Source organism: Vespa mandarinia, chromosome 1, assembly GCF_050613455.1.
Source record: "Vespa mandarinia isolate Hongniang chromosome 1, ASM5061345v1, whole genome shotgun sequence".
Lineage (NCBI taxonomy): Eukaryota > Metazoa > Arthropoda > Insecta > Hymenoptera > Vespidae > Vespa > Vespa mandarinia.
Window position 1 is genome coordinate 14,130,001 of NC_140810.1, and position 24,930 is coordinate 14,154,930.

The following is a 24,930-nucleotide window of genomic DNA, read 5'->3' on the forward strand; positions in this document are numbered from 1 at the left end:
CATCCAATTCTAAATAAACTTACTTGAAACTGATAAAATATTCGTCTACGCTGACATTAAATAAAAAGATCGATAATTCAAGAGATTATAAAAGGTAATAAATTATAAAAGGTAATAAAAAGTTGTGCGTCTCGGTCGTCATTAGATAAGAAAATTCAAGTTGAAAAATTCTCAGAGAAATGCAGATCGATGATCGTTAATTACGGACTGCGTCGAGCAATTTGAAAAAGAAGAAAAGAGAAAGGAGAAAAGAGGGACGGTTGCTGATATTGAATTAGAAGCGATAAATCCCAGCCTGGCAGACCGATTCCAGTATTGAGAGTAGAGGAAAGACGTTGGGAATAAAGGAATTGTACGGGAAGTTTCGACGTAGGAGACGCGAAGTGTTGGCGATAAAGAACACGTCGAACGAATATTAAAAATCGAAACTGATTGTAATTGCTGGTACTTTGAAACTTTAACGGCTTAGCCAATCTTAATTGCACGAGACTAATCTTCCTTTATTACTACTTATTTTACTTGTAAATGTCACGAATGTTTCTGCGAACTATCAAATTTTTAACAACTTAAGTAGATATCAAACTTGTAAAAATAATGGATGTAAACAATTTTTTAATTTTAATTAATAAATTTGTTTTAATTATTTTAATTAAACAATACAATTATTAAAATTATAATTTTTGTCGACTGTCGTGTTTTTTTTTTTTTTATACTTATCATTGAAAAATTAATTCTTTATAATATGTTAATTTGAAATTACACACTAAAATATCTATATTTTGTATTATTTCTTTATTAAAAAATTTATTGTTAGTTTATATCTGAAATTTGATGTTTATGAAATATAAGATATGCTTGTAGTATCTATCTATAGTTTAATTATCGTAATTTAATTTGTATTTAATATATTATAGTTATACTAGTACAAGCTGTATAAAGTGAGTTAAAAGTTTCTAGGTGATTTTAAAAAAATCAATGACTCTTTTTTGAGACATTTTAGATTAATTTTCTTCAGATTATAGAAAAGTTCCTAGTCTTATAGTTCCATGATCTAAAAAAAAAGAAAAAAAAAAAAAAAAAAAAACAAATTAATCTAAAAAATCTCGAAAAAGAGTAATCGATTTTTAATATCATCCAAAAATTTTCATTTTCACTTGTACTTAATATAATACAATTATATGAATATAAGTCATGATATGAATTTCAGATTTAATAATTTATTTTTGAAAGTGAAAAATTAAATTGAATTACCGAGATTTAAATGGATAAAAAAATTACTGAGAAATAAAAGAATAACGAATTTTACGTTAAAAAATCAAAAAGGTATTCTTTTTTTTGCAGACATGTGCACAATTCCTTCGAAATAACGAAACAGCGATTTTGGAAGCGGTCGGATTGGTACCGTCGGGCGAATCCGTAGAAATTTTTGGAGAACATGGTAGCAGCGGTCTTGGAAGTGGAAACGCCGGTAACCAGTGTCCCGCGTATTATTCGATGCGTTCTAGCTCTAATCCGAATGTCGGCGCCATTCAACACGCGAACAATACCACGAATGCTTTGCACCATTACTCTGGCTCCTCTCATGCACCGAAACGTCGTGCTTCAGACACCCCGTAAGTAAACATGTTTTACTTATATCACCCCTTCGTCTTTTTCTTACGAACGATAATCTCTGATAAAAAGATTTCGAAAAAAGAAAAAAATAAATGTCGGAACTTTCTCGTAGAGATTCTTGAACAAAAAATTTGTTTTTAAAAATTGTTTGATTGATTCATAAATAAAATGGATGAAGTTGTATTTTTTTTTTAAATTGAAAGTTTCAAATTAAAAGTTGTAAAGCTGTAACTTGAGTTTATGTGTGTTGTGTATGTGTATTACACAATCTGTTACAATATAACTTGTGTTATATTTAAGATAAAATAGATATGCAAAAGACAAAGAATTTTGATTACAAAGTATCATATATTTATTACAATTATTTTCTCAATTATAACTTACTTATGACTCAATCCACAATATATGAAAAATCCATTTGAAAATCTAAGATAATATAAAAAAGATAGTGAAATATCGAGAGATACTCAATATTTTTAATTAAATTTAAATTTTATTATAAATACAGTTATAAGTAAAAAAATTTATTATAATAAAATGATATAAAAAAATTATTCAAAAAATCATAAATTATAATTAACAAATATATTACACTTATAATTTATTTATGAGTCAATTTATAATGTATAAAAAAAAATTTACTTGAAAATCTAAGATGATATATGAGGATAGATGTTGAAATATCGAGGAACATTTAAATTAATCTGTTAAATTAACTGCAACGAGAAAAGATAGCTAACCTGTCTTCGTCCACGTCCATAACGATAATTCATGCAATAACTGACTCCACGCACCTGCGTGTACACGCGTGCGTAGTATATTTGCCAAGCCACAAACGATCTGGCGTTTTAGAAAAATCTTGGCCGGGAGCCTGCGATTCTCGCGAGTCGATATTTATAGGGAATGAGCCCTAAAGCTCACCCTCATAAGCGACCAAGCGAGAGTACACTTTTGGATTCTGACCTTGGCGTTGATGTGAGAAACGACATCCGAATGTGTCGTCTCTAAATCTCTTTCAAAAGAAATCAACTTCTTCCACGAATTAAATTAAAAATGAAAACTCTTCTTATATATGTATCTTTTTGATCATGCTTTACGAGACAAAAATCAACCCTTTGCATTATGAGGTCACCTCTGACATGACAGTTTCATATTCAATTAATAAACAAATAAAAAATTACTTGGAAAGTTTTATTCAAAAATTACTTTTCAAAGTATTATATATGTGTATATATACGAATATATGATATATCAAAAGCAAAAAAAATATCTAATTAGAATTAGTCGAAAATAAAATAAAAAAAATAATTGTAGCGAAAAAAGATAAAAATTAGTATAATTAATAAGAATAATTTCTTCTATTTCCTATGAGAAATAAATTATCGAAAAAAATAACTTTCGAAGTATAAATATATATATACATAAATACATGAGATATAAACAGTAGAGAAATATTTATATCATAATTTAATCAAGGATAAACTAAAAGAAAAATTATAATTCATAAAACTTAAAATTAGCCGAATCAACGTGAATAATCCGTTCTATTTTTGATGATAAATAATTAATAAGCTTGCTTAATCAATTATACTGAGCTCCGTCTGCACGTAATTCGTAACACAGTAGGGGAAGGAAGCCCTCGTTCGTCGCAACGTGGCTCATCGAAGCAGGTGTTCGATTAAGCATCGTGTTCCTTGAAAGGGGTTGAGGATCGAAGAGTACAGAGAGAGAGAGAGAGAAAGAGAGAGAGAGAGAGAGAGAGAGAAAGAGAGAGAAACCATCCTCCAGTGGTGGTGAGTTGCTTAGGGGAAGGAGTTGAAATAGAAAGAGAAGGAAAGATAGTGCTGAGAGAGATCAGAGTTCGATGGCCAAGAGGTGGAAGGAAGGGTGGTTGCTTCCGGTGAGGACACGGATACTCACGCGAACAGGCTGCTGAGGGGCGACGAAGCGAATTCGAAGGCGACAAAACGTGGTGTGCACGCTGGCAATGCCACCCTGGCTGGCGTCCTCTCGATATGTCTGTTGGTGACGTTTCCATATATCATCGGAGTACCACCTTTCGTGAACGTCACCCTCTTCTCTCCCCCCCTCTTCTCTCTAGATCTCATACTATCTACCCTCTTTGGCTCAGTTCGACCTGCTAACGTTGGAGCAAGGGAACTTGCCTCGAGTACCTATTGGCATATTCCGGACTAATACATGCTCCCAAGATCAGTCTTCGATGCCTATTCGTTGAACTGTACGAAGACCAGCTGTCTTTGGTTCCCAACTATACCTCACACGTATCCATCTAACGTAGCAGCTAACTACTTTGAAATTGCACGATTGTGGACCACAATCTTGCTATTCAAAATACATTTAACACTTTGAACTGTTATGTCGAATCTGACTCAACATCAATCTTCTTGATAAGTATTCCAATGTATCGAGTATGACTCGACACTTTTGAAAGCTGATATTCTATAACAATTGTTTTTATTACTATTACAATTTTTATCGATCTATTATATAACAGCAATGAAAATCAATAAGCAAGTGTGTGATGCATATAATTAAAATTGTTCGAAAGATCCAGAAATTTTCTTTTTTTTTTTTTCTTTTTAATGTAAAACAGATAGATTATACGGATTTCGGAACACATGTCGCTTTGGACGCATGCATCTTAATACACATACACATACACATAACATACGGCCGCAGGACTGTTTTATGCACATGTTTCTTTGATGCATACCATATTGCACGCATGTTTTACGATATACACATTACATGGCACATATGCTTTCGAATAAGTACGTGGACGGTTTGGTGGATGTATTTTCCACTAGACGCATTTAACGTAGGATATATTTTTAGAAGGCAAACCACACATGTAACGTATATAAAGTTCAATAGGGATATCGTATTGGACAAATACATTATATTTTATTATTACAAATTCTAATAAAGTCAACTGAAGAATTTATCAAAAGTGTATTGTTTAGCCATTAATTTTATTTACAGGTACTATGAAAACGGTACCCTACTCGAGGATATACCTGTTTACGGAAAAAGGCCTAATCCATGGGGTGCCCATCACCAACAACAACAACAACAACAACAACAACAACAACAACAACATCAGCAACAACAGCAAACGGAAAATTCATCATCCTATTGTTGGTATCATCCGCTTCACGCAGCGGGTGGATCCATTCAAGGCCACGCACACGGACATGGCCACGGGCCTAGTCCAATTCCACCAAGCCTAGTTCAAATTAATCAGATAAATGCTTTCTCGGCCCCCCATCATTTGTCCCAACAGCAACAGCAGCTGAGTCACGTTCAAAACGGTTCTAGCCTCGACGACGAATGGAAGAACATTCATGTGATGTTGAACTGTATTCTTGGCATGGTAGAAAAGACGAAGAGAGCTTTGGCTATCCTTCAAAGACGAGGTTGTTCCAGTCCTGCTGCAACACCTATACCACCGCCAAATGTAGTCGCACAGAATGGTAATGCCAACAACACTACTACCAATAATCCTTCAACCAATGGTGCTCAAGTAGAATCTTCAACGGGTGATAGAGATGGTAGCTTGAAACGTTTGTCTGGAGAAATTGTTGCTCAAACAATCAGAGCTACTGAGGATAGGGTTGCTGAGGTGAAAAGAAGAGCAGGTAATTTTCAAAAAATTCATCGATGATTACATTACTCAAAGCTAACGTTATTTCTATAATTTCTAGAAGAAGCCGTGTTAGAAGTAAAAAGAGCAGCTGTTGCTGAAGTTCAAAGAGCAGTTGCAGTAGCGGTTGCCGAGTCGAGAGCGAGCGAACGTCTGAGAGTACACAGACTTTTAGACTTACCACTATCTCAAAGAAGTCACGTTGGTGTCCGTCAAGCTTCATTCGTTAGGGTTCACGGAAGTCCCAACGTGGTAGAGACCAGTGGTAGAACTGCTCCAACACCTACAACTACTTCTAATTCGGCACCGTCCACTACCGAAGATGACAAGGATACACATTTGACTAATATAATAGGATCAGTATGTACATATTTTATACTTACAAAAAAAAAAATATATATATATATACATACACACACATTTTATTATCAACGCAAAATTGGAGAAAACCAATGAATCAAACTAATTATCTTCGCAGAATTGTTGGAATTGTGGCAGACCAGCATTAGAAACATGCGGTGGATGTGGGATCGCAAGATATTGCGGTTCCTTTTGTCAACATCGCGATTGGGAGGCTGGTGGTCATCATGCAACGTGCAATAATCCTTTACCACGAGAACCTCGAAGATCATCTTCGCGTAGTCCGCCTAGAATCGGTACAGCTAACGTCACTGGAAATATCAACGACGCGGAAGGTTCAACCGTGTCGGCCACAGCAAATACCATCTCCAAAGGGAAGTGACGACATGAAGGAAAGAGTCACGTTCCATTACGATTAGCCAGACCGATCTATTTTGATCCACGCTGATGTTTCCTCACAGAAGACTCAGAAACTTCTTACTTAATTATCGACTCTATTATACTTTCAACTCGCTTTCATATTTTTCTTTCCTTTTTCCTTTTTAAAGAATTTTGTTGATTAATCTCGAAGTATGGATTGTTTAAAATACGATTTATACAAGGATGCATTTTATTATCGTAACGATTTGTTCTTGTCATTAGACAAATTTGTTATTGTTTTTATGTTGTATATCGAAGGAAAATTATATTGAAAATGTTGAGTAATCGAGTAAGTTGTGATTCGTTTTGTAAGATCATTTTTTTTATGACGATCAACTGGAAAAAAGAATGATCCTTGTATAGTTCTTGTAAATATCACATTAATGAAATGTAATAGAAATGTGTGAACGTATCCGAATACGTATGACGTTTGTTGGGTATGATGAGCGTCCTAGGCTTGTACCATTGTTCATCTGTGTTGCTAATTCATAGTCAACAATTCACCTTGAATGTGCATGCACTTGGTACGAAAAATTGGTGTAAAGGTTCTTCTATTCAATGACAATTATCAATTTCCCAATATCCGTAGTGATCAAACACATTGTCTTACGTATCAAACAAAGATCATTTACATCTAAAGATCAAATTCTATTTGACAAAATCGTAAGATATTCTTTGTACCAAAGATCGGTGTTTTTTCCTATATGAAATCTTTCAATATATTACTATCTCGCATTCTTTTATTTATTCGCCATATTGCTCTTTCTCTCTGTCTGTCTCTATATCTATTTCTCTTTCTCTCTCTTTTAATATTCCATCGAGATGCAATTGTAATCTAACAGTAAGATCCAACATGCGATAGGATTTGATCGCTTTTAACGAGCGTACACAACAAACGGCTTACATCGATTTTACCCTAGTCAATTGATAGACTTAACGATTGTAATGACAGATGTAACAAAAAATTCTTACTTCGATCAATCGAATTATAATTAATTGTGTATCTTAAAGTCTAGTCATGCGTGGTTGCGAGGAGACGATTTTATTGGTTATACATATTAGAAAATTTTCCTCGAACTTAGATAACGATTTATTGTAATTCCTTCTGGGCACATTGCATTGCAGGAACGTACGATGAATTTTATGAAATGTATTTATGAAATAACACGTCAAATATATATATATATATATATATGTATATGTATATATATATAATTATTCTATGTCACAATAAAAAAGAAGATGCGAATTAATTTGTCTAATTAAACGTTTCTTTAATACGTATGTGTGTATGTATATTGTATATACAAACATATATAATATACATAATATATGACAAAAATGAATCATTTACATTTTTTTTTATCAAAATTTTATTTTGGAATACTAGTTTTGCGTAATAGGCTTTTTTATTATATCAGCGAAAAGAGCCTTCATTTTTTCCTCTTTTCCTTGCGATTCGGTCCAATCCTTTTTATTTCTGACAAATAAAGGTACATTCAATTTACTCGATATAATTTTTCCTGATTTACTGGCACGTAAAATTTCTCCTGCAGCTGCTAATTCTTCCATGATAAACATTCTTTGCTTTTGATGCGACCAAATCCATATTTTGTCTAAACATCTAGATCCATGAGTGCTTTGAGCTAATTGGGTCCAGCACCCTTGTAATTTCTTAGCAAGTTTTTCTCTGCTTTTTTCACCAATATATTTACTATCCATAAAAGCATCTACAATACGACTACCTTTTGGATTACTTATCAAATTTAATAATTGCTCATTGTTTAGAGCCAATAAGGAATTAACAATTTTTATAGGTTTATTGAAGTTAAGCACAGCTTGTACGATCAAACTTCCATGCAAATGGATAGACAATTCAGTTTGATCTTCTTCCTTCAAAGATTCCAATTCATTTTGTTTCTTCAATGTATAAATACATTTTATAATTTGATATTGTTTTTCTTCTAACGTATCACACCCAAGTATCTTAATAATCATAGTTACATATGCACCCTGTTTTGTTTGCAATCTCTTCGATGCATTAGCTACACTTACTAAAACTCCTGTACAGCCTGCTTGTAAGATATCTGAGAAAAGAACTTCAATTTCTTCAAATATTTTTTCAAAAGTTTCTTTAGATTCACAATGATCTAATAATTTTTGTACACTAAAGATAGTACCCTGTGTTATACACAAACTTTTTAAGTTGCCCTTAAAATACTCTTCATAAATGTGGTCGAAGGATTTGGATTTCGCTATCGCAAGACAAGCTTCTAAAAGTCTTATAGAACTTTCACAATCAAAAATATTCGATAATTTTCCATTATCTTCAGAACTAAAACATTCCTTTGTGATCTTCTTAATGAAAGATTTTGTTAACTTCTTATCTATATCTTTTAAGGAATATAAAATACTTTGTAACAATCCTGAGGTTAATTCATCTCTGCCAAACTCAAGAAACTGTGGCCAATTATATAATCTGTTACATGCCTCGATTAAAAAATCTTTATATTCTTGTATAATCTCTCGTCTTTCTATACTATGTAACATTTGTTTCGTTCTATTCTGTCCATCGCTTGTATCTATTAATCCACCAAGACATTCTACTACAGTTCTTAAGAGATGATTAGCATATGTATCCCAAACAAATTCTTCTAAATTATTTATCAAATATTTACTCAATTTTATAACTATATCATTGTATGATTTCACTTCGGATTCTTTTATATCTATAACGATATCCTGTACATTTTCAGTTTCTTTTGACTTTGATGTTTCCAATATATTTTTGGATTTGTTTCCTCTGTCTGCACAGACTACAATTATTTTCTCCAAAACATGACTAGCAAATCTGTCACTACTTATTGGTCTCATTGAAGAACTGAGAGCATCCGTAAACCTCTGAATTGCTTCTAGGCTCGCATATTTCAAAAGTGATTCCAAGACTCTTGAACCAACTTGATTTTTTGAATATTCAATCTCGTGACCAACAGATTGTTCATACACGTTATTAATGAACATTAATTTTTCTTCAACGCTCGGAAAATCTTCACGCATTAACTCCAAAATACGAACCATATACTGATACGTTTCGGTATCAAGATCCGTTCCGTGATTTCTTTGACGAGCAAACTTTTTCGCCATTTGCATATTAGAACGTTTCTTTTTTCGCTTTTTACATCTGTCATCATATGCACGAATATCTGACATCGTTAATAAATTTTATAAAATTCTCTCGTAGAAAAGAAATTTTCTATAACCTAATTTATTCAACAACTTCAATCACGAATAATACGCACTGTTTGATAAGCGTGATAACTTGAATGTTACTAGTGCCCTCTAGTACTAACACGACAAGCGCCATCTACTATTAGCACGACAAGCGCCATCTAGTGCTAACGCAGGATTTGAATTACAAAAAAAAAAAAAAAAAAAAAAAAAAAAAGTAAACATTTTCCACGACAAAATATTTATAATGTTGACTAAAAAATAATATATATCAGATTATTATCGACACATTTTTTACCTGTGAGGAAAAGAAAAGTGAAATCTAAAAAAATTGATTTTTGCATTGCAAAAAACTAAAATCAGTTCCGTGACTCTCACTGACCTCGTTCCCATATATTGACGTGCACTCCTTGCTAATAAACGTAGTTAAAAAAATAATATGCTTTGCATATAAGTATCTTATAAGTATGCAACCAAAGAGGCGCGGCAATCTCGACGGTACTTCGTCAGACAACAGAATGGAACAACGGTATTCGATAAAAGGTCAACAAACGCATATATACATATACATATGTAATGACACAGCAGTAGACAGCCGGGCAGACAAAATGTATCGTTTATACATGTATATATATTGTATATCTCTCTCTATATATATATCATTAAATCACCTTTCATTTATTTGTATAACACTATGTAAATCATTATTTTACACGTTCGGAACAAACCTACATAAAAAAAAATTGACAGAGAAAATGATGCCGAATCGACAACTCCCGTGTTTATCTCTTAAAATCTACGATAATAATCTTTACACGCTTATCTACGCTAGCTAAGAAAGAGAAAACTCTGTAGTGGACGTAATAACGCGTTAACGTGAGAAAGTTTTTCCTTCTTTGACCAAAACGGAAGAAAGACAGTTCTTTGGAACTCACTAGCTACTACCTGTCGCAAAAAACTTTGGACGTGTCGTATAATCGATGTTGTCTCTAAAATAGAGAACGATAACGACGACGATGACGACAACGACGGCGACGACGACGACGACAACGACGACGACGACGGCGACGATGACGACGACGCCGCAGAGAAATCTATTCATGCAAAAACAAACTCTCTATTGCTGTTGTTGCTATAAACCATTGCCGCTTATCAAAGGCTCTTTAATAACACTAACCGTGAAACGGCGAGAAGAGTATTTTTCTTATCTAATAGCTTGAATAAAGAATAGTATCGTTGTCTGTGATTAAGATCAGTGTGGTCTATGTAGCTTTAGAATAGACTTTCTCGGATAATATAAGTCAGAAAAACGGTCCGTGATATATATGTACATACATACATAGGTATATAACATCAGATTATCACGTATGTGTGACTTCCGACGTACGGACAAAATTTGTTTACTAATTGACTTCCACTCTTGTACGAGCAACACACGGCGCGTCTTTCAATAAAACGTTTAAAATCGATGTAATGCTTAGAGGTAGGCAGCCTTGAACACATGGCTTTCGTGATATTCATTCATTCATTCATCATTTTTCTTCTTCTTCTTCTTTTATATTAATATTCTTTCTCTCGCAAACGATATAGACTCTTTGATCGAGGCGATAATAGCTTATCTTTAATTGAATTTCAACTAAGATCCTTCTTCCTTCATCACCAGAGGCGCTCTTTCAACGACAAAGAGAAAGAGACATAGAAAGAAAGAGAGAAAGAGAAAACTTCGTAAAAGGATTTAGCATCTTTCTTTCTTTCTTTCTTCTTCTTTTCTTTGCAGATTTTCTCTTTTACAGGAACTCTATAGAGTTTGGGGAACACAGCGGAGAAGATCTTTTTGTCCTTTTACGAAGTATCATCCGTCAAACGGCTCCGTATTCCTCGCTAGACGGTGACTCGTCGCTGGGTGGTGGTCTTGGTGGTCTTGGTGGCCTAGGTGGTCGATGATGATGCACCACAGGTGCTGGTCTTCTAGGTGCTGGTGGTGGATGTGTCCCATACGAAGTATCGTCTCCTTCCTCGCTACTTGGCGATGGCGATGGAGCTCTGTCTTCTTGTTCCTGCAAGAGTTGTCGAAATTCTTGGATTGATTCGTTCAGGGACCAAAGTTGCGAAAGCAAAGAGAGATCCAGTTGTCGTAGACCAAACTGAAACAAAGACAAATGAAATATTTAACATCATGGTTTTAATAATTAACTAAAGATTTGAACGAAATCTTTGTAACATTTGAAATATACGTAACATACAGAACTTGTAGCATTAGAAAAATGAAAATCGTAAATTATGTAAATATTACAACGTAGTTCTTTAACATTTGAAATGCATAATATAGGATTTGTTATATTAAAAAATCAAGAATGAAAACCATAGGATCAACCAAATATTTGAACGAAACAATGTGTAACGTTTGAAATACATGTCTGACTTGTACGGCACGCGGGATAAGGATTATAGAAGTTAAAGAGATAAAAAGTGTATAGTTATCCCATCCGGAAGGTCCTAATGATTATTTCAAAGTTTCACTCGATTCCAAATACGTTGAAATACTCGACTAAGAAGAAATATTGTGTCAAAGCGCCTGGAGGGTCTATCTCGTCCAACATTCACTTTTACCGTGCGAGTCGAGGTAAAATGCTTACTCGTGATTTATGAACCGAAGTGCAACGTTTCCAAACGCCGCCGTACCTGTACTCGTGGGAATGGCAGAAGAGGGAACACACTACGAAAGAGAAAGAAAAGAGAGAGAGAGAGAGAGAGAGAGAGAGAGAGAGAGAGAGAGAAAGAGAGAGAGAAGAGGCATAAAATGAGAATGGGAACAAGAATGGTAAACGTGAAGACAGAAAGAAAGAGAAAAAGACAGAAAGACAGAGAGATAGAGAGAGAGAGAAAATGCAGAGAAGGAAGACTAGATGGAGAAGAGGCTACCACCAAAACCAAATGGAGGTGGGGAGTCACGCCTGAGGGAATGCAGCGTGGGAGCGGCTGTGCCAGTTCACCTCTCGTCTGGATTGACTATCAAAATATTAAGCTAACTTTAACATATAACGCATATAAATATATATTTACAAAAGATTTAATTTCTATGATAATTCTTTCAAAATATAAAAACAATTAATAAATAATTACTTAATAACTTACGATAATTCATTCATCATTAAGCTAAACAGTCTAATTATCTGGCATCAATTTCTAACAATGTAAACAGTAATATTGATATACCTACATTGATAAATTAATTCAGATAATAAAAATGTTAATGTTTTCTTTTTGGTAAGATGAGAGAAGAATGAAAATACAAAGAGAGAAAGAGAGAGAGAGAGGGAAGAGAAAGAGAAAGAGAAAGAGAAAGAGAAAGAGAGAGAGAAGAAAAGGACTTAACAACTCGTACGTTCAATCTTTTTCTTCTCTCTCTCTTCCTCTCTCTCTCTCTCTCTCTCTCTCTCTCTCTCTCTCTCTCTCTCTCTCTCTCTCTGCCTCTTTATCTATCTTTCTCTTACTCTCTCTCCCCTTATTTTCATCGCTTCATTTCCCGACGCTTTTAGAACGTCGTCGAATTCATATTCACCGTACTCTACAGTTTACCCACGCACAACCGTGGCCTCGAGGTAACGGGTCGAGCCCCGAGTTGAAAGAAACACAAGAGAATTGTGAACAAAATACGAAGGAACAGGTGACTCCATGTTAGAAAAAATAATAACGAAGTCGACGACGACGATAACGATGATAATATTGTCAACTTCGAGTTATTCTTGAATTTGCTAGGAAAATTCCACGTCGATCGATGAAAAAAAAAAATAGAGAGAGAGAAGAGGGAGGAGTAAAGACGCGTTAAACAAACGTGTAGGATTATTCAGAAATGTCGTGGAATTTTCCGTCGACTTTTCCTGTCTGGTAAACAGATTTTCTTTTCTTTTTTCTTCTTTTTATACTACGTTGTGCATTAATGAATCCCATTAGCGCTAATGATCACATCCATTAAAGGATCCAAGATTTTCGTTGAAAAATCTTTAACACAAAATTAGAGGAAATCTATTACCGAATTCTTTAAACACTTTCTCCGCGGATAATTGAAAGTATTACGCGACTCTTAAAGACTGATAGGTGGTACAGGATCGGACTTGGTATCAAATCAACTTTACTCGTAACAAGACGATTAACTTTTTTTTTGCGCCAAGTTATTTGATAATTACCGTCAAATGAAAGCGAATATTTTTTCATGTTACTTAATTGAAAAAAACTCAATAATAAATCAATTCCTAACACTTAACCCTTTTGGAAGATTTTCAATTGTCGATAATGATATTTTACGATATATTATACAAGTTTATCAATTGTTATAACACATTGTTGATCGGCTATTATACGCAAAAAGTAATGCGTTTCATCACGACAATATGATTTATAATTGGATTATAAAATCATTATTATAAAATCATTATTAAATTTAGAAAAATTGGAAATACGTATATCAAAATTAAGGAAACACTATCCAAAACACAATAAATGATATTATAATATTGACTATTACAAAATTTTATACTTTAATAATTATATACGTAAGTAGTATATTGCGTAATCATCCGATTATATTAATGATCAGGTCAACAATATATTAATAGAATTATTTTTTTTTTTATAAAGACCGTTTGATAATCACCATTTCTCTTCTAAGTATCGCCAGTTGAGTATCCAACGTGGTAAGTTGTCTCGCAGGTGGAGAAGGTCTCGAGGTAGAAGTTTGAATTGACGTTTTCCCGCCTCTTTGTGATTTGCTGGATGACCTCGTAGGTGGTGGGGGTGGCTCAGAAGCTCCACTCAAATTAAATCCACTGAGGCTCCTCGGCAACGGTGGCAGCCCCTGCAGGGAAGACATCGCGATCCTCTCTTGTATGCTGCGAAAGCAGAAGAAAGAACCGACGATACAACAAGTCGTTCTTTGCGGTTAAAAGAGGAAAGGAAACGACGTACCGTTATACGCGGCTTCGCGGAATAAAAATCGATCGGTCTTTGCCTTCACTGAGCTTCCGACCCCCGTAGAAAGTAAGGAGGGGAACAGAAAATGAAGGGGAGAAAAAATTGGCTGAATGAGTCATCGAGCCCCCCCTTCTCTCTTCTAGCCTTTTCTCCAAATAAATTCTTTCCATTTATTTTATGAATTATTTTTGATCGATCAAAATAAGAATACTAATTCTATTCATATATCTCTATTATGAATTCTATATATATATATAACTACATACTAAATTATATATATATATAATTTAATTAGTACTAAATATATATATATACATATATGTATTATATGTATTATATGTGTATGTATATATATATATATATATATATATATATATACATACTCTTTATTCATAAAGTATTTATTAAATTTATGAATCTAAAGTAATGAATCATTAATATATGCAGCTATTATGTACTTTCTCTAACTGATTATTTTTTAATAAATTGTAATTAAAATACAATCGAGAATATCATATCACATACGTGTATCACATAATATGTATGTGTGTATGTATATATATATATATATATATATGAACGTTATAAAATTCGTGATTGAAACATAATCTACAACGTAACATTGATTCAATTGAATTCAAGGGGGCGTCCGAGATATATAGCGTGCCTTACAAATAACTACAGTTCTCGAATAAGAATTTCTAAACCAAGCATAAGATCATAACGTATAGATTATTCGAAGGCCTGGATACATCGTAACCAGTAGATAATTAATACGTTAGTGTTGATACATTCTGTCGATGCCTTTACAGAATGAGTTATATAAGTAACTTGTTACTAATCATCAGTAGTAAAAAAGAAACAAAACAAAAAAAAAAAAAAAACAAAAAAAAACAAAAAAAGAAAAAATAAAGAAAATATTGTTATATCCTAAAAAAATTATTTTTTTATAAGTATTCGAATGATATCTTTTTATATTTTATTATTAAACAATATAAATCATGTAAATAGCTTGCTAATCTAATCATCGGTATTTAAAAAAACAATATATATATATATATAAGAAGACATTGCAATAATTTAAAAAAGAATTATCTTTTTACAAGTATCTGAATAATAATAATATCTTTTTAAATCTTAATTGATTATTGAAACTGTAGATATGGTAGTTGTGAAACACACAAAATAAATTCATCATGCAATTTATCTTGAATTTCTTCCGACGAATAAAACCGTTAACAAGTATCGATGCTACTGTCACGGTCGAATGCTTTCAGAATCGATAGAGACAAAATAGGACGATCGAGAAACAGCCTCCTGTCGATCCTCGATGCAACTCCATATTTTTCGCTCGTATGAATCGTGTTCACTAACACCTCTCCAATTCATCGACGTTGTCTATTTAGAGAAACTATATAGAGAACATTTAACTAATACTACCATCTCCGACGCAATCCAGTTTTACAATATGGCCGATATCGTTGTGAATACTCCGATATTGAGAATTTAGAAAAAAATAATGATAAAATCGATATCAACATTCTTATTTCTAATAATCATTTAAATAATAATTATTGAGTGACTTTTAAATAAATAAAATCGTGATATAAAATCATTAAAAAAAAAATAAAAAAAAAAAAAAAAAAGATTTGTCATTGCATGACTATGTATATAATAATAAAATAAACGTTTTATTCCAAGAGCTATTTGAATCTCAATTAGAATGATAGAGCACACTCTCGAGGTTCCTCTAGCACAGTGAGTACGATGATGATAAATTAGTACCTGACGAAGTCAAGGTCGACGGTGCGTTCGTCCTCGGGACGATCGTCGTATCCATTAACGCGTTCGACGTCAACGGACGAAGATGAGAGGAGACCGTCGGCACCTTCGTCTCCCTGCAAAGTGATCTGCGTGGAGGAATAACGGATACCGGCCTCGAGCCAATCCTGTCGATGAATGTTATTGTCGTTGTCCTCCTCGTTGTACGTGGCTTTACTATGTTCTGATTCGTCAACCACGACTACTGTTCCATGTTTCTCGTCTGTTACACTCGACTCTTTCTCATTTTGTTCATTATCATCACCATCATCATCATTATTATTATTATTATTATTATTATTATTATTATTATTATTATTATTGTTATTGTTGTTATTAATATGGATACTATTCTTATTCTTATTATTATTATTATTATTATTATTATTATTATTATTATTATTATTATTATTGTTATTATTACGATTCTCGTTGGAAACAGAGTCTTTTCGAGATGAAGCGGTTGATTGTTGGTTACCAGCAGGTGATCTTCGCGTGGGTGTAGGTCGTCCATCAAACTTGCTCATCGTCTTTTCTATGTTCAAGGATTTCTCAGGCCTGATCCTTAGCCGTCCTCTAAATCCTATATCGTTACTTGTTAGTATTTTCATTTCAGGGCTTGGACGACGTTCGTCTTCGAACGAAACGTTTGACCTAGTAGGATTTTTTGTAAACTCTATCGACGCATGCTCTTCCTTGTCCAATATCTCGAAATCGACTTTAGTGCAGGGTAAATCACCATCAGTTTTTCCAGGTGATCGTCGACCTAAGGAATTAGATTGATCTTTGAAATCCTTGAAATCGGCACGATTTTCAAGGCGTTGTCCCTCCGGTCGAGGATCCTCGATAGTGGCTCCTCCTGTTCCTTCTCCTCCTCTTTTTTCTCGTACGACCACCGGCTCTGTGGAAATATCATTTTGCTCGAGAATAAGTTGACGGTGCCGTCTTTCTCGTGGATTTTCACGACGGTCGCCGTCGTCGTCATTCCTTTCACTCGATACATGACTCTGTTGCTGTTGCAGCTGCTGCTGATGCTTGTCAGCGAGCTGAACCGTGCCGGTATTTGTTGGAGGACTATCGTTTCTTTCTGCTTTCGTAGATTCCTTGATGGATTCGTAGATTATGGTACGTCCACCACCTGGACATCCCTGTTGTTGTTGTTGCTGTTGTTGATCATTCTGATCACGATCAGATCTCCAAGGTTTGGTATTAGGAGGTGGAGGTGCTTGTCTAGTAGGACAGGGTGGTCTAGGTGATCTTTTCAATGCCTCAGCTACCACCTGTCGACTTGGTCTAGGTGGTACCGGTGGTGGGTGAGGTCTTTGAGTTGCTGCTAACTGCATTTTATTTCGACTATCGTCGAATATATAAAAATTTTTTCTTTCAAATAGAACTCTACTGTTTTCGTGATAACGAGAAATAGATATGGCTTATCTTAACCCAATTACATCGCACTTTTCTTTCTTTCTTTCTAAATCAAACATCAGTGCATGCAGAGTATCCAGCAATCTTTCTCGATGTAGCAAAAGACGCCTACGTTGTTTTCTTCGTTTGTTACAAACACATCCTCGGACTTCTTCGTATCTACGAAGAATCTCGTTGTAGCACGTCGTCGTAACTTCGGTGTTCTACAAGATGCGTCATCGGCTTGACGCGATATAAATAGTTACCAGGAAATCATTCGATAGTCTTTCCAATCTATTTTTTTCTTTTTCCTTTCCTCTTCTTCCTTTTTTCTTTGTTCTTTTCTGTTCGTACGTTACGAAATTGTATTCTCTCTTAGAATAAAAATAAAGCCAAAGAAAATAATAGGATTCGTTTAATTCGCGAGTGCCCAAAGATCTTTTAAAGTGTGGTAGTATTCTTAATTCGTTTCCGCTATCTTTCTCTCTTTATCTCTCTCTCTCTCTCTCTTTCTCTCTCTTTCTCCTTTGATATCCCACTCTTGATTCTCTCTATTCTTTTTCTCTTACTCCAAAATCTCGTTGTCCTTCCTCTATTATTTCTTTCTTTTGCAGAAGCTTATACCCCTTCACCGAACGAATTTTTGAATTGATCAGATCAATTTCTTCTCGTTTTGGTCAAGTAAGTAATATTTGATTGAAAAAGGACACAAGGAATATATCCTTATCATTTTACGTTGTACAATTCGATGCAAATATTTCGATTGAAAAATGTATCCTCGGAAAACGTAAAAAATTAACGAGAAATTTTATCAAATTATCCGAAAGAATATTCACGTAACAGCAAAGGAGAAAGAAAATCACAGGAAAAAAAACTTTCGAAAAGATATCGTTCTCGGTTAACGCATATCGGTGGAAATGTTGAGGTATCCAACGATCGAGCGGCTTCCTTCGCAAGATATCCTCCCTACTACTACTACTCTTCGAAGTCCTCTCTCTCTCTCTCTCTCTCTCTCTCTCTCTTTCTCTCTCTCTCTCTCTCTCTATCTCTATGTTTCCCTCCCTCCACAAGGGGTCTCCACGAGATTGCACCTTCTCGTTCACCTCCGTCTTTTTTCCTCCAGCTCGGAGGACGGCCCGTCGAGTACTGACTTCGCGATCCCAGAAACATCCTTCGCGTTCAAGAGACCACGTGACTTGCTCGAGCTCGCGTTCTTGGGGGCATCAGGTAGGCAACTCGCTCAGTGCTGGTATTAACCGGCTATGGACGAACACACATCACTATACGTTACGTATATGTATGTGTATGTGTCGTGTATGTGTATATTTCTCTCTCTCTCTCTCTCTCTCTCTCTCTCTCACTCTCTCTCTCTCTCTCTCTCTCTCTCTCTCTCTCTCTCTCTCTCTCTTTCCTTTTACCTACAAAGAGAAGAGAGAACAGATACATCAGCTATGTTTCTCATGCTTGGTACACGATTGTAGGTGTACCAAGCTCTCGGCATCGTTGCCGTCCTATCAAATGAGAGAGAGAGAGAGAGAGAGAGAGAGAGAGAGAGAGAGAGAGAGAGAGAGAGAGAGAGAGATGGAAAGTAGAAGGAAGACGAAGGAACGAAGAGAGGAGATAAGGGAAGGGACCCATTAGGTGTCCCCTGCTTCCTCCTCCTCCACCTCTTCTATCACGCCGACCTGCCAACCGCCGTTCCAGTGCTGTATATGTTGTCTCTTGGGCCCAACGGGTTTTTCTCTTTTTTGTTTTTTTTTTTCGTTTGTTTTTTATGAAGCATAAAAAACTGAAATATGTTCTTCTTCGAAAATATTTTCTGATTAGTCACTTGTCCTTGCCTTCGCTTGGTTATACGACTTTCTATGATACATTCTTGGACTTTCTTCATAATTCTCTCTTTTAATTGACTTTGAGATTTGTTTAAACTTGTCAGATGATTAAGAAGCACGATTATATTTCATTCGTAACGCAACCCGATTTGTTCAAAACGATATGCATGTATATAAGGGATATAAATCGATTTGACCTTGAAAACGTACGAAAGAATTAACACACGTCTTACTTAAAAGAATATTTTATCGCATCTCGGAACAATGCATTGCACGAACGATTACAACACGACTTAGTGATGATGATTGAATTACAATGTTTCCCTTTTTTTGTTTCTTTTTTTGTTTTTTTTCCTTTTCTTCTCCTCTTTTTTCCTTGTTTCCTTTTTTTATCTAATAAACGCACGCACATTTCTTAATCGTTATTGCCATGTCCGACATTTCGTTCTCAATTTAATTGATTTATCGATTTACGTACATACATGTTTCTCCATAATGTTCAATTACATTATCTTATCGAACTTCCTAGATTTAACAAGGTTAGAGAATACAATAGAAGTAATTAGTATCATGACACTTTAAAGAAATCATTTCCTCCATTACTGACAAGAAAAATCGCTTGTACAACACACGTGCAAAGCACGCAAATCAGACGCTCGTATTATAGGTCACGTGTGTCGTCGTCGTCGTCGTCGTCGAATACCTAATTAATAATTCAATGAAATTCTTAACAAGTTACACGGAATGGCTGTATAACATGTAAAAAAACAAAAGAAGGACAAGGAAAAAGGTAAATGGATTTTTTCTTTTGACCAGAAGCATGTATTCAACTCAAAGTGTATAAAATTCATTTATTAAAATTGTTAAGTAAAACTTTTACCGAAAAAAAAAAAAAAAAAGAAAAAAAAAAAAACTTTCGATGATTAATATAATTATATTGAAAATTTTTTGTATTGTATTTTGCATAAATATTTTGCATGTATAAAATTACATGCATTATAAATATATAGAAAATGATAATAATTTGTGAATATGATACAAATATTTTATTATGAAAAAGAACAAAAATTATTTAAACAATACTCCAATGCTTAATTCAATACTTTTTATAGACATTTATCAGATGTTTAGAAGTAAAAGTTAATTTAAATGTTATTTTATCTAACCTCAAAAATGAACTTTCGATGATTGATATAAGTATACATATATAACAACGAATTATAAAATAAATTGAATGGTCAGTATATTGAATCGAGGAAGAAGAGGACTATGCTGACAACTCGATTTCGCTCCTTTCTACTGCATTTTGCTCGATTCTCGAGTCAAGCAAAATCGTTACGCATCCTGTCTGGCATTGAATAACACACGCGCGTTCCACTCACTTCGCCTCGGTTATTACGAATGAAGAAAATTGTTTACATATGTATAGAAGATGATGATTTTCTAACGAAAACGAATGTGAATTTCTCCGTTTGTATTATATTATTTTTTTTATTTATCTGATCGACGTCAGTTTTATAAAATTTTTTTCAACGATTAATACAATAACACATGATTTTTGTTTATAAATAAATAATTATTTTTATAAATAGAAACTTGACGATCAAAAGTTGAAGAAAAAAACGTTGTGTTACGTAAACGAAACTGTGTAAGTAGGAGGATCATTGAGGGTTTTACACATCGTGCCGTTACGCTTCGAACGCAGTGCAATTTAATCCAACACCTCGTATTTAGCGCCAACGCAAGATTTCGCGGAAAGCTCGCGCGCTTTTCAAAAGATATAGTGCCATATCTTACATCACTATGATATCATCGTTGTTGGAATTTTTCTATATATGGCACTCGTTAGAAAACATGTTATTGATCATTTAAAAAATATGTATATAAAAATCCTAATTTTTATTTAAAAAATCAAAAGAACAATCTATAAATTTAATCATTTATAACTTGATGCAATTTTCAAGGCACACATACTTATATATACATATACATATATATATATATATATATATATATATATATATATATTTTGTAAGTTTAATTTCATTTTATTTTCATATAATTAATTACTTCATATCAAAAATTGGCAATCTTTTGTAATCATAAATTATACTTACTATAGTTTAATTAATACTATAACTGCTATGTTACATATACATATATATATATATATTTTTTTTTTTTTTTATAAAAATAGCAGAAATTAGGTTATAAAGGATTAATAAAGACAAATTCTTTATTTAACGGAATTAAATTCTAATCGATTCAAGTAGCACGTATAATAGAAGTCGAGGGAATGTCTTACTGAATTCGTTATGAATTATTACCATAAAATCCTAACCTAATCCGATCGTTAATGTAAAGAAATGTAAAGTTGATGAAAACGTGCGGCAACCGAGACTAACGCGTTTAATAAGTTTATTATGATAACCTAAATAGAAGACCGCTTTCTTCGATCTATTCTGCGCTCGTGACCTACTATAAACATAGAATGGATGGATATGTTACGTTACGGATCATAAACATACAATTACGCGTTACGAGTCTTAAGTGTAACAGATCAACGCCCTGTGCATAAAAATGAGAGAGAGAGAAAGAGAGAGAGAAAGAGAGTGGGAGAGGAAGGAAAAGAAGGAAAGAGAGAAAGAAATTCATATATGATCTTCATATATATGCATACGTAAATAGATACTTACATATTCCCTCATCTACACGTTATCTCGTTCGGCTTATCGGCCGATGTGTGTGACGCGTAATGTGAGCGTAAACAACTTTCGTAGTCGGCAACCGAAGCCATAGATGTGAACGGCACGATAATCGTTGAATTCTTAAATCGAACGAACGCCGTAGCTACTTCTCTCTTCCTTTTTTTTCCTTTTTTTTTCTTTTCTTTCCTTCGATTCGTGGTACGCTTTCCAAGAAGTTAAGGAAAATTCTATCTCCTGATTAATTCCAACGAAGAAGGCCAAATTACGAGATACTTTCTAAACTCACACGGTTTATACCGAGACGATATTACGGAAAGACAAAAAATTCTATCGCAAATTTGTTCTTTCTTCCCTTGGAAAATGAAAAAAAAAAAAAATAAATAAAATAAAATAAAATAAAATAAAATAAAATAAAATAAAATAAATAAATAAAAAAAATAAAAAGAAAAACAAAATGACGATGTTTGTGCGATCGGAAGAGCGCGAAAATTTAAGAGACCGTAGGTACTATCGTACGAATGACTTTCGATTGATATATTGTGATTATCATTGAGAAGGGTTCATGAACTTTCACAATTGGATGAATGAGAAAGTATGTTAGTGCGTTACGCATTTACCTGATTATTTGGTGCGTGCTGACACCTGCGGGAACATCGGGAAAACATTTACTCTTTGAACTTCCATTCCTGACGACACATAGGGCACAGATGACTGGTTTGCTGAGAATGCAGCCACTTCATGATGCAATGAATATGGAAACAATGCGAGCACTGCCCCCAAACTGAAAACACGAATCTTTAGTTAATTGTTAAAAGTCAAGGGTTTAAATATTTGACAGAAATTTAAAGGGTTCAATATGATGAGATGATCAGGCCACAGGAACGCGTACCTAGTGACGACAACCGACAAGCCGTTTCTTAGTTCCGTTTACATGAGCGCGCGCGTGTTAAATGCGCACGAAAAGCAAGGGGGAGAGGACGTAAGCGATCCCTATTATTCGACACCGGCATTCCGATCGATATTACGCCAAACTCTCAACGCGCAGATGCCAAAGCGGGAATTTACGAAGATGTACGAACTAATTCTTTTTCTTTTTTAATTATTTTACGATCATTTTTGTCGTCGATATTTTACCAAGATAGTGAATTTACATTTAGTTTTTATTAGAGATTAATCATAACAATGATTTATCCATAATTTAATCATAATAATGATTTATGAATTTCAAATTTGATAAAACAAAAAAAAAACAAAAAATGATTATCTAAACAGAGGATAGAATTTATACACGATTGTTTCGAATATATTTTTTTGTTGAAAATAAGTTTTTATATAATTAAATATGTAATACAATAAATAAATTGTCAATACCTAAAGGACAATCATCTCCCGGTATTTTGCAGTCCGGGCAACTCGCATCGAAAGGCATCCGACAAATTCCGCAGTTATCATCGTTAGCTATCCAACGCCAGGTGGCGACACCTGTCCAGCCTAAAAAATCAACATTTGTTAATTCGATATATTTGTTTCACAATATTATTCTTTTCTTACAAAGATATATATAAATATACTTACTTTTTATTGTGACTTTCATTCTGATACGTTTTGAATTGTACAGGTAGATTATCGCACAATTTATTTGAGTCACTAATTTAAAAGGTTAGAATATAGAAGTTCGCTCAATTTGCGTATGCAAATAAAAATTTAAAGTTCGAAGATATTCACGTTTTTTAAAGACACTTCACTTGTTTTTAAAATGCACACTAAAAGGAAAATGAAGATATTAAAAGAGATTATAACGAAATTACACAACATTCACAATATAATCTATAAACATGGCCTGTACTCCAACGAAATATCGTGTGAAATCAATATTGTCTTGCAACGCCCTCGTGTGTAATAAAATAAGAATTAAAGAGTGATTGAAGCTTTTTCATTGACTTTGCTAACATTAGATGAAATATTACTTTGAGTAATTACTGAATTAGAGTTACCGACTGGGAAAACTAGAGTGGTAACATAGTTGCATTTCGAAGGAAAATTAGTTAAAACTTCGAACATTTTTTTTTCTTGTAATATTATAAATTTATTTATACTATTTAAATTATTTAATTAAATAATTCTTATACTTCTATTTGCAGAAACATATGCTTTTATAAATTTAAATCAGAAAAATAGTAAAATAATTTTAAGATAATACAGAAATTCAATAATAATTTATATATTTCATTTATACATTATAAGATTTATACAATGTCAAAATGCATTCATTTAGTAGTTTAAGTTTAAATGCATTTATTCTATCGAATTAAATTTCAGATGTGTATTTGTAACACAGGATACAGAGTTTTTCATCCCTAGTACTGATTTTAACTTACTCAAAAGAAGGATCTATTTTAAATGGAATTTCTTGACTTTCTACCTGCTTTCCAGTTTCTTTAAGAAGTGAACGGACATAAAAAGTAAAAGAATGCAGATACGTGTTAAAGTATATGCCTAAAGGGGAACAGGCAAAACGTTTTTGGAAATTGCCCTCAGCGAAAAAGTATTTACGCTTACGATATATCCACAACTATTTTGTTTCGTGTGATTCATAGATATCGTTTTTTATCAAGATATTATATAATAACGTAGACAAAAGATACGAAATAATAAACATTCATACAGGTTGAAATACCCGTCGATAATTCCAATTATCTTATACTTACAATTTCAATGAATATTTTAATAACAAATACATATAACATTCTTTTTATCTTCGGTATTGAAATATTTTTACTACGCTCTCTTCATAGAAGATTATTTTTTACAAAAAAAGTTACGTTCATCACTGCCGATCGAAGATGTAAAGTTCAGTAAATCTCAGATCTCTCCCCACTTCTAGGCCTGACGAAAACAAACGAATCAA

The 24,930-nt window shown here is 33.6% G+C and overlaps 4 protein-coding genes across 9 annotated transcripts in view; 1 reads left to right on the forward strand and 3 right to left on the reverse strand.

Moving 5' to 3' along the window:
• nvy (CBFA2/RUNX1 partner transcriptional co-repressor nervy) overlaps positions 1 to 6,020 on the forward strand; it is a 29,007-nt gene extending 22,987 nt beyond the window's left edge. For all 3 annotated transcript variants that reach the window (XM_035880072.2, XM_035880073.2, XM_035880075.2), the window contains 4 exons: positions 1,342 to 1,613; positions 4,618 to 5,273; positions 5,340 to 5,638; positions 5,757 to 6,020. In XM_035880072.2, the coding sequence (XP_035735965.2) occupies positions 1,342 to 1,613; positions 4,618 to 5,273; positions 5,340 to 5,638; positions 5,757 to 6,020 (1,491 nt within the window). The remainder of the gene's footprint in view (positions 1 to 1,341; positions 1,614 to 4,617; positions 5,274 to 5,339; positions 5,639 to 5,756) is intronic.
• LOC118447753 (nucleolar protein 9) lies at positions 4,073 to 9,678 on the reverse strand. 2 transcript variants are annotated; one of them, XM_085662795.1, is made up of 2 exons: positions 5,696 to 9,678; positions 4,073 to 5,591 (listed from the first exon to the last, which is right to left on the reverse strand). In XM_085662795.1, exon 1 carries the CDS (start codon positions 9,266 to 9,268, stop codon positions 7,445 to 7,447), a length of 1,824 nt encoding a protein of 607 aa, XP_085518921.1. In that variant the 5' UTR covers positions 9,269 to 9,678; the 3' UTR covers positions 4,073 to 5,591; positions 5,696 to 7,444. The 2 variants fall into 2 exon arrangements, with proteins under 2 accessions (XP_085518921.1, XP_085518914.1); XM_085662788.1 differs by having other exon boundaries at positions 5,692 to 9,678.
• Positions 9,679 to 10,880: 1,202 nt separating this feature from the next.
• Positions 10,881 to 18,696, reverse strand: LOC118447751 (uncharacterized). The gene is made up of 3 exons (XM_035880079.2): positions 16,043 to 18,696; positions 13,941 to 14,175; positions 10,881 to 11,430 (listed from the first exon to the last, which is right to left on the reverse strand). Exons 1-3 carry the CDS (start codon positions 17,419 to 17,421, stop codon positions 11,146 to 11,148), a joined length of 1,899 nt encoding a protein of 632 aa, XP_035735972.2. The 5' UTR covers positions 17,422 to 18,696; the 3' UTR covers positions 10,881 to 11,145.
• lmgA (anaphase promoting complex subunit lemming A) lies at positions 11,298 to 23,894 on the reverse strand. 3 transcript variants are annotated; one of them, XR_014983312.1, is made up of 5 exons: positions 23,598 to 23,894; positions 23,394 to 23,513; positions 22,640 to 22,803; positions 22,011 to 22,374; positions 19,098 to 20,017 (listed from the first exon to the last, which is right to left on the reverse strand). XR_014983312.1 is itself a non-coding variant. In XM_085662803.1 (4 exons), exons 1-3 carry the CDS (start codon positions 23,614 to 23,616, stop codon positions 22,688 to 22,690), a joined length of 255 nt encoding a protein of 84 aa, XP_085518929.1. In that variant the 5' UTR covers positions 23,617 to 23,894; the 3' UTR covers positions 11,298 to 11,430; positions 22,640 to 22,687. The 3 variants fall into 3 exon arrangements, 2 of the variants coding, with proteins under 2 accessions (XP_085518929.1, XP_085518928.1); XM_085662803.1 differs by lacking the exons at positions 19,098 to 20,017; positions 22,011 to 22,374 and adding an exon at positions 11,298 to 11,430; XM_085662802.1 differs by lacking the exons at positions 19,098 to 20,017; positions 22,011 to 22,374 and adding an exon at positions 14,037 to 14,175 and having other exon boundaries at positions 23,598 to 23,892.
• Positions 23,895 to 24,930: the final 1,036 nt, after the last annotated feature.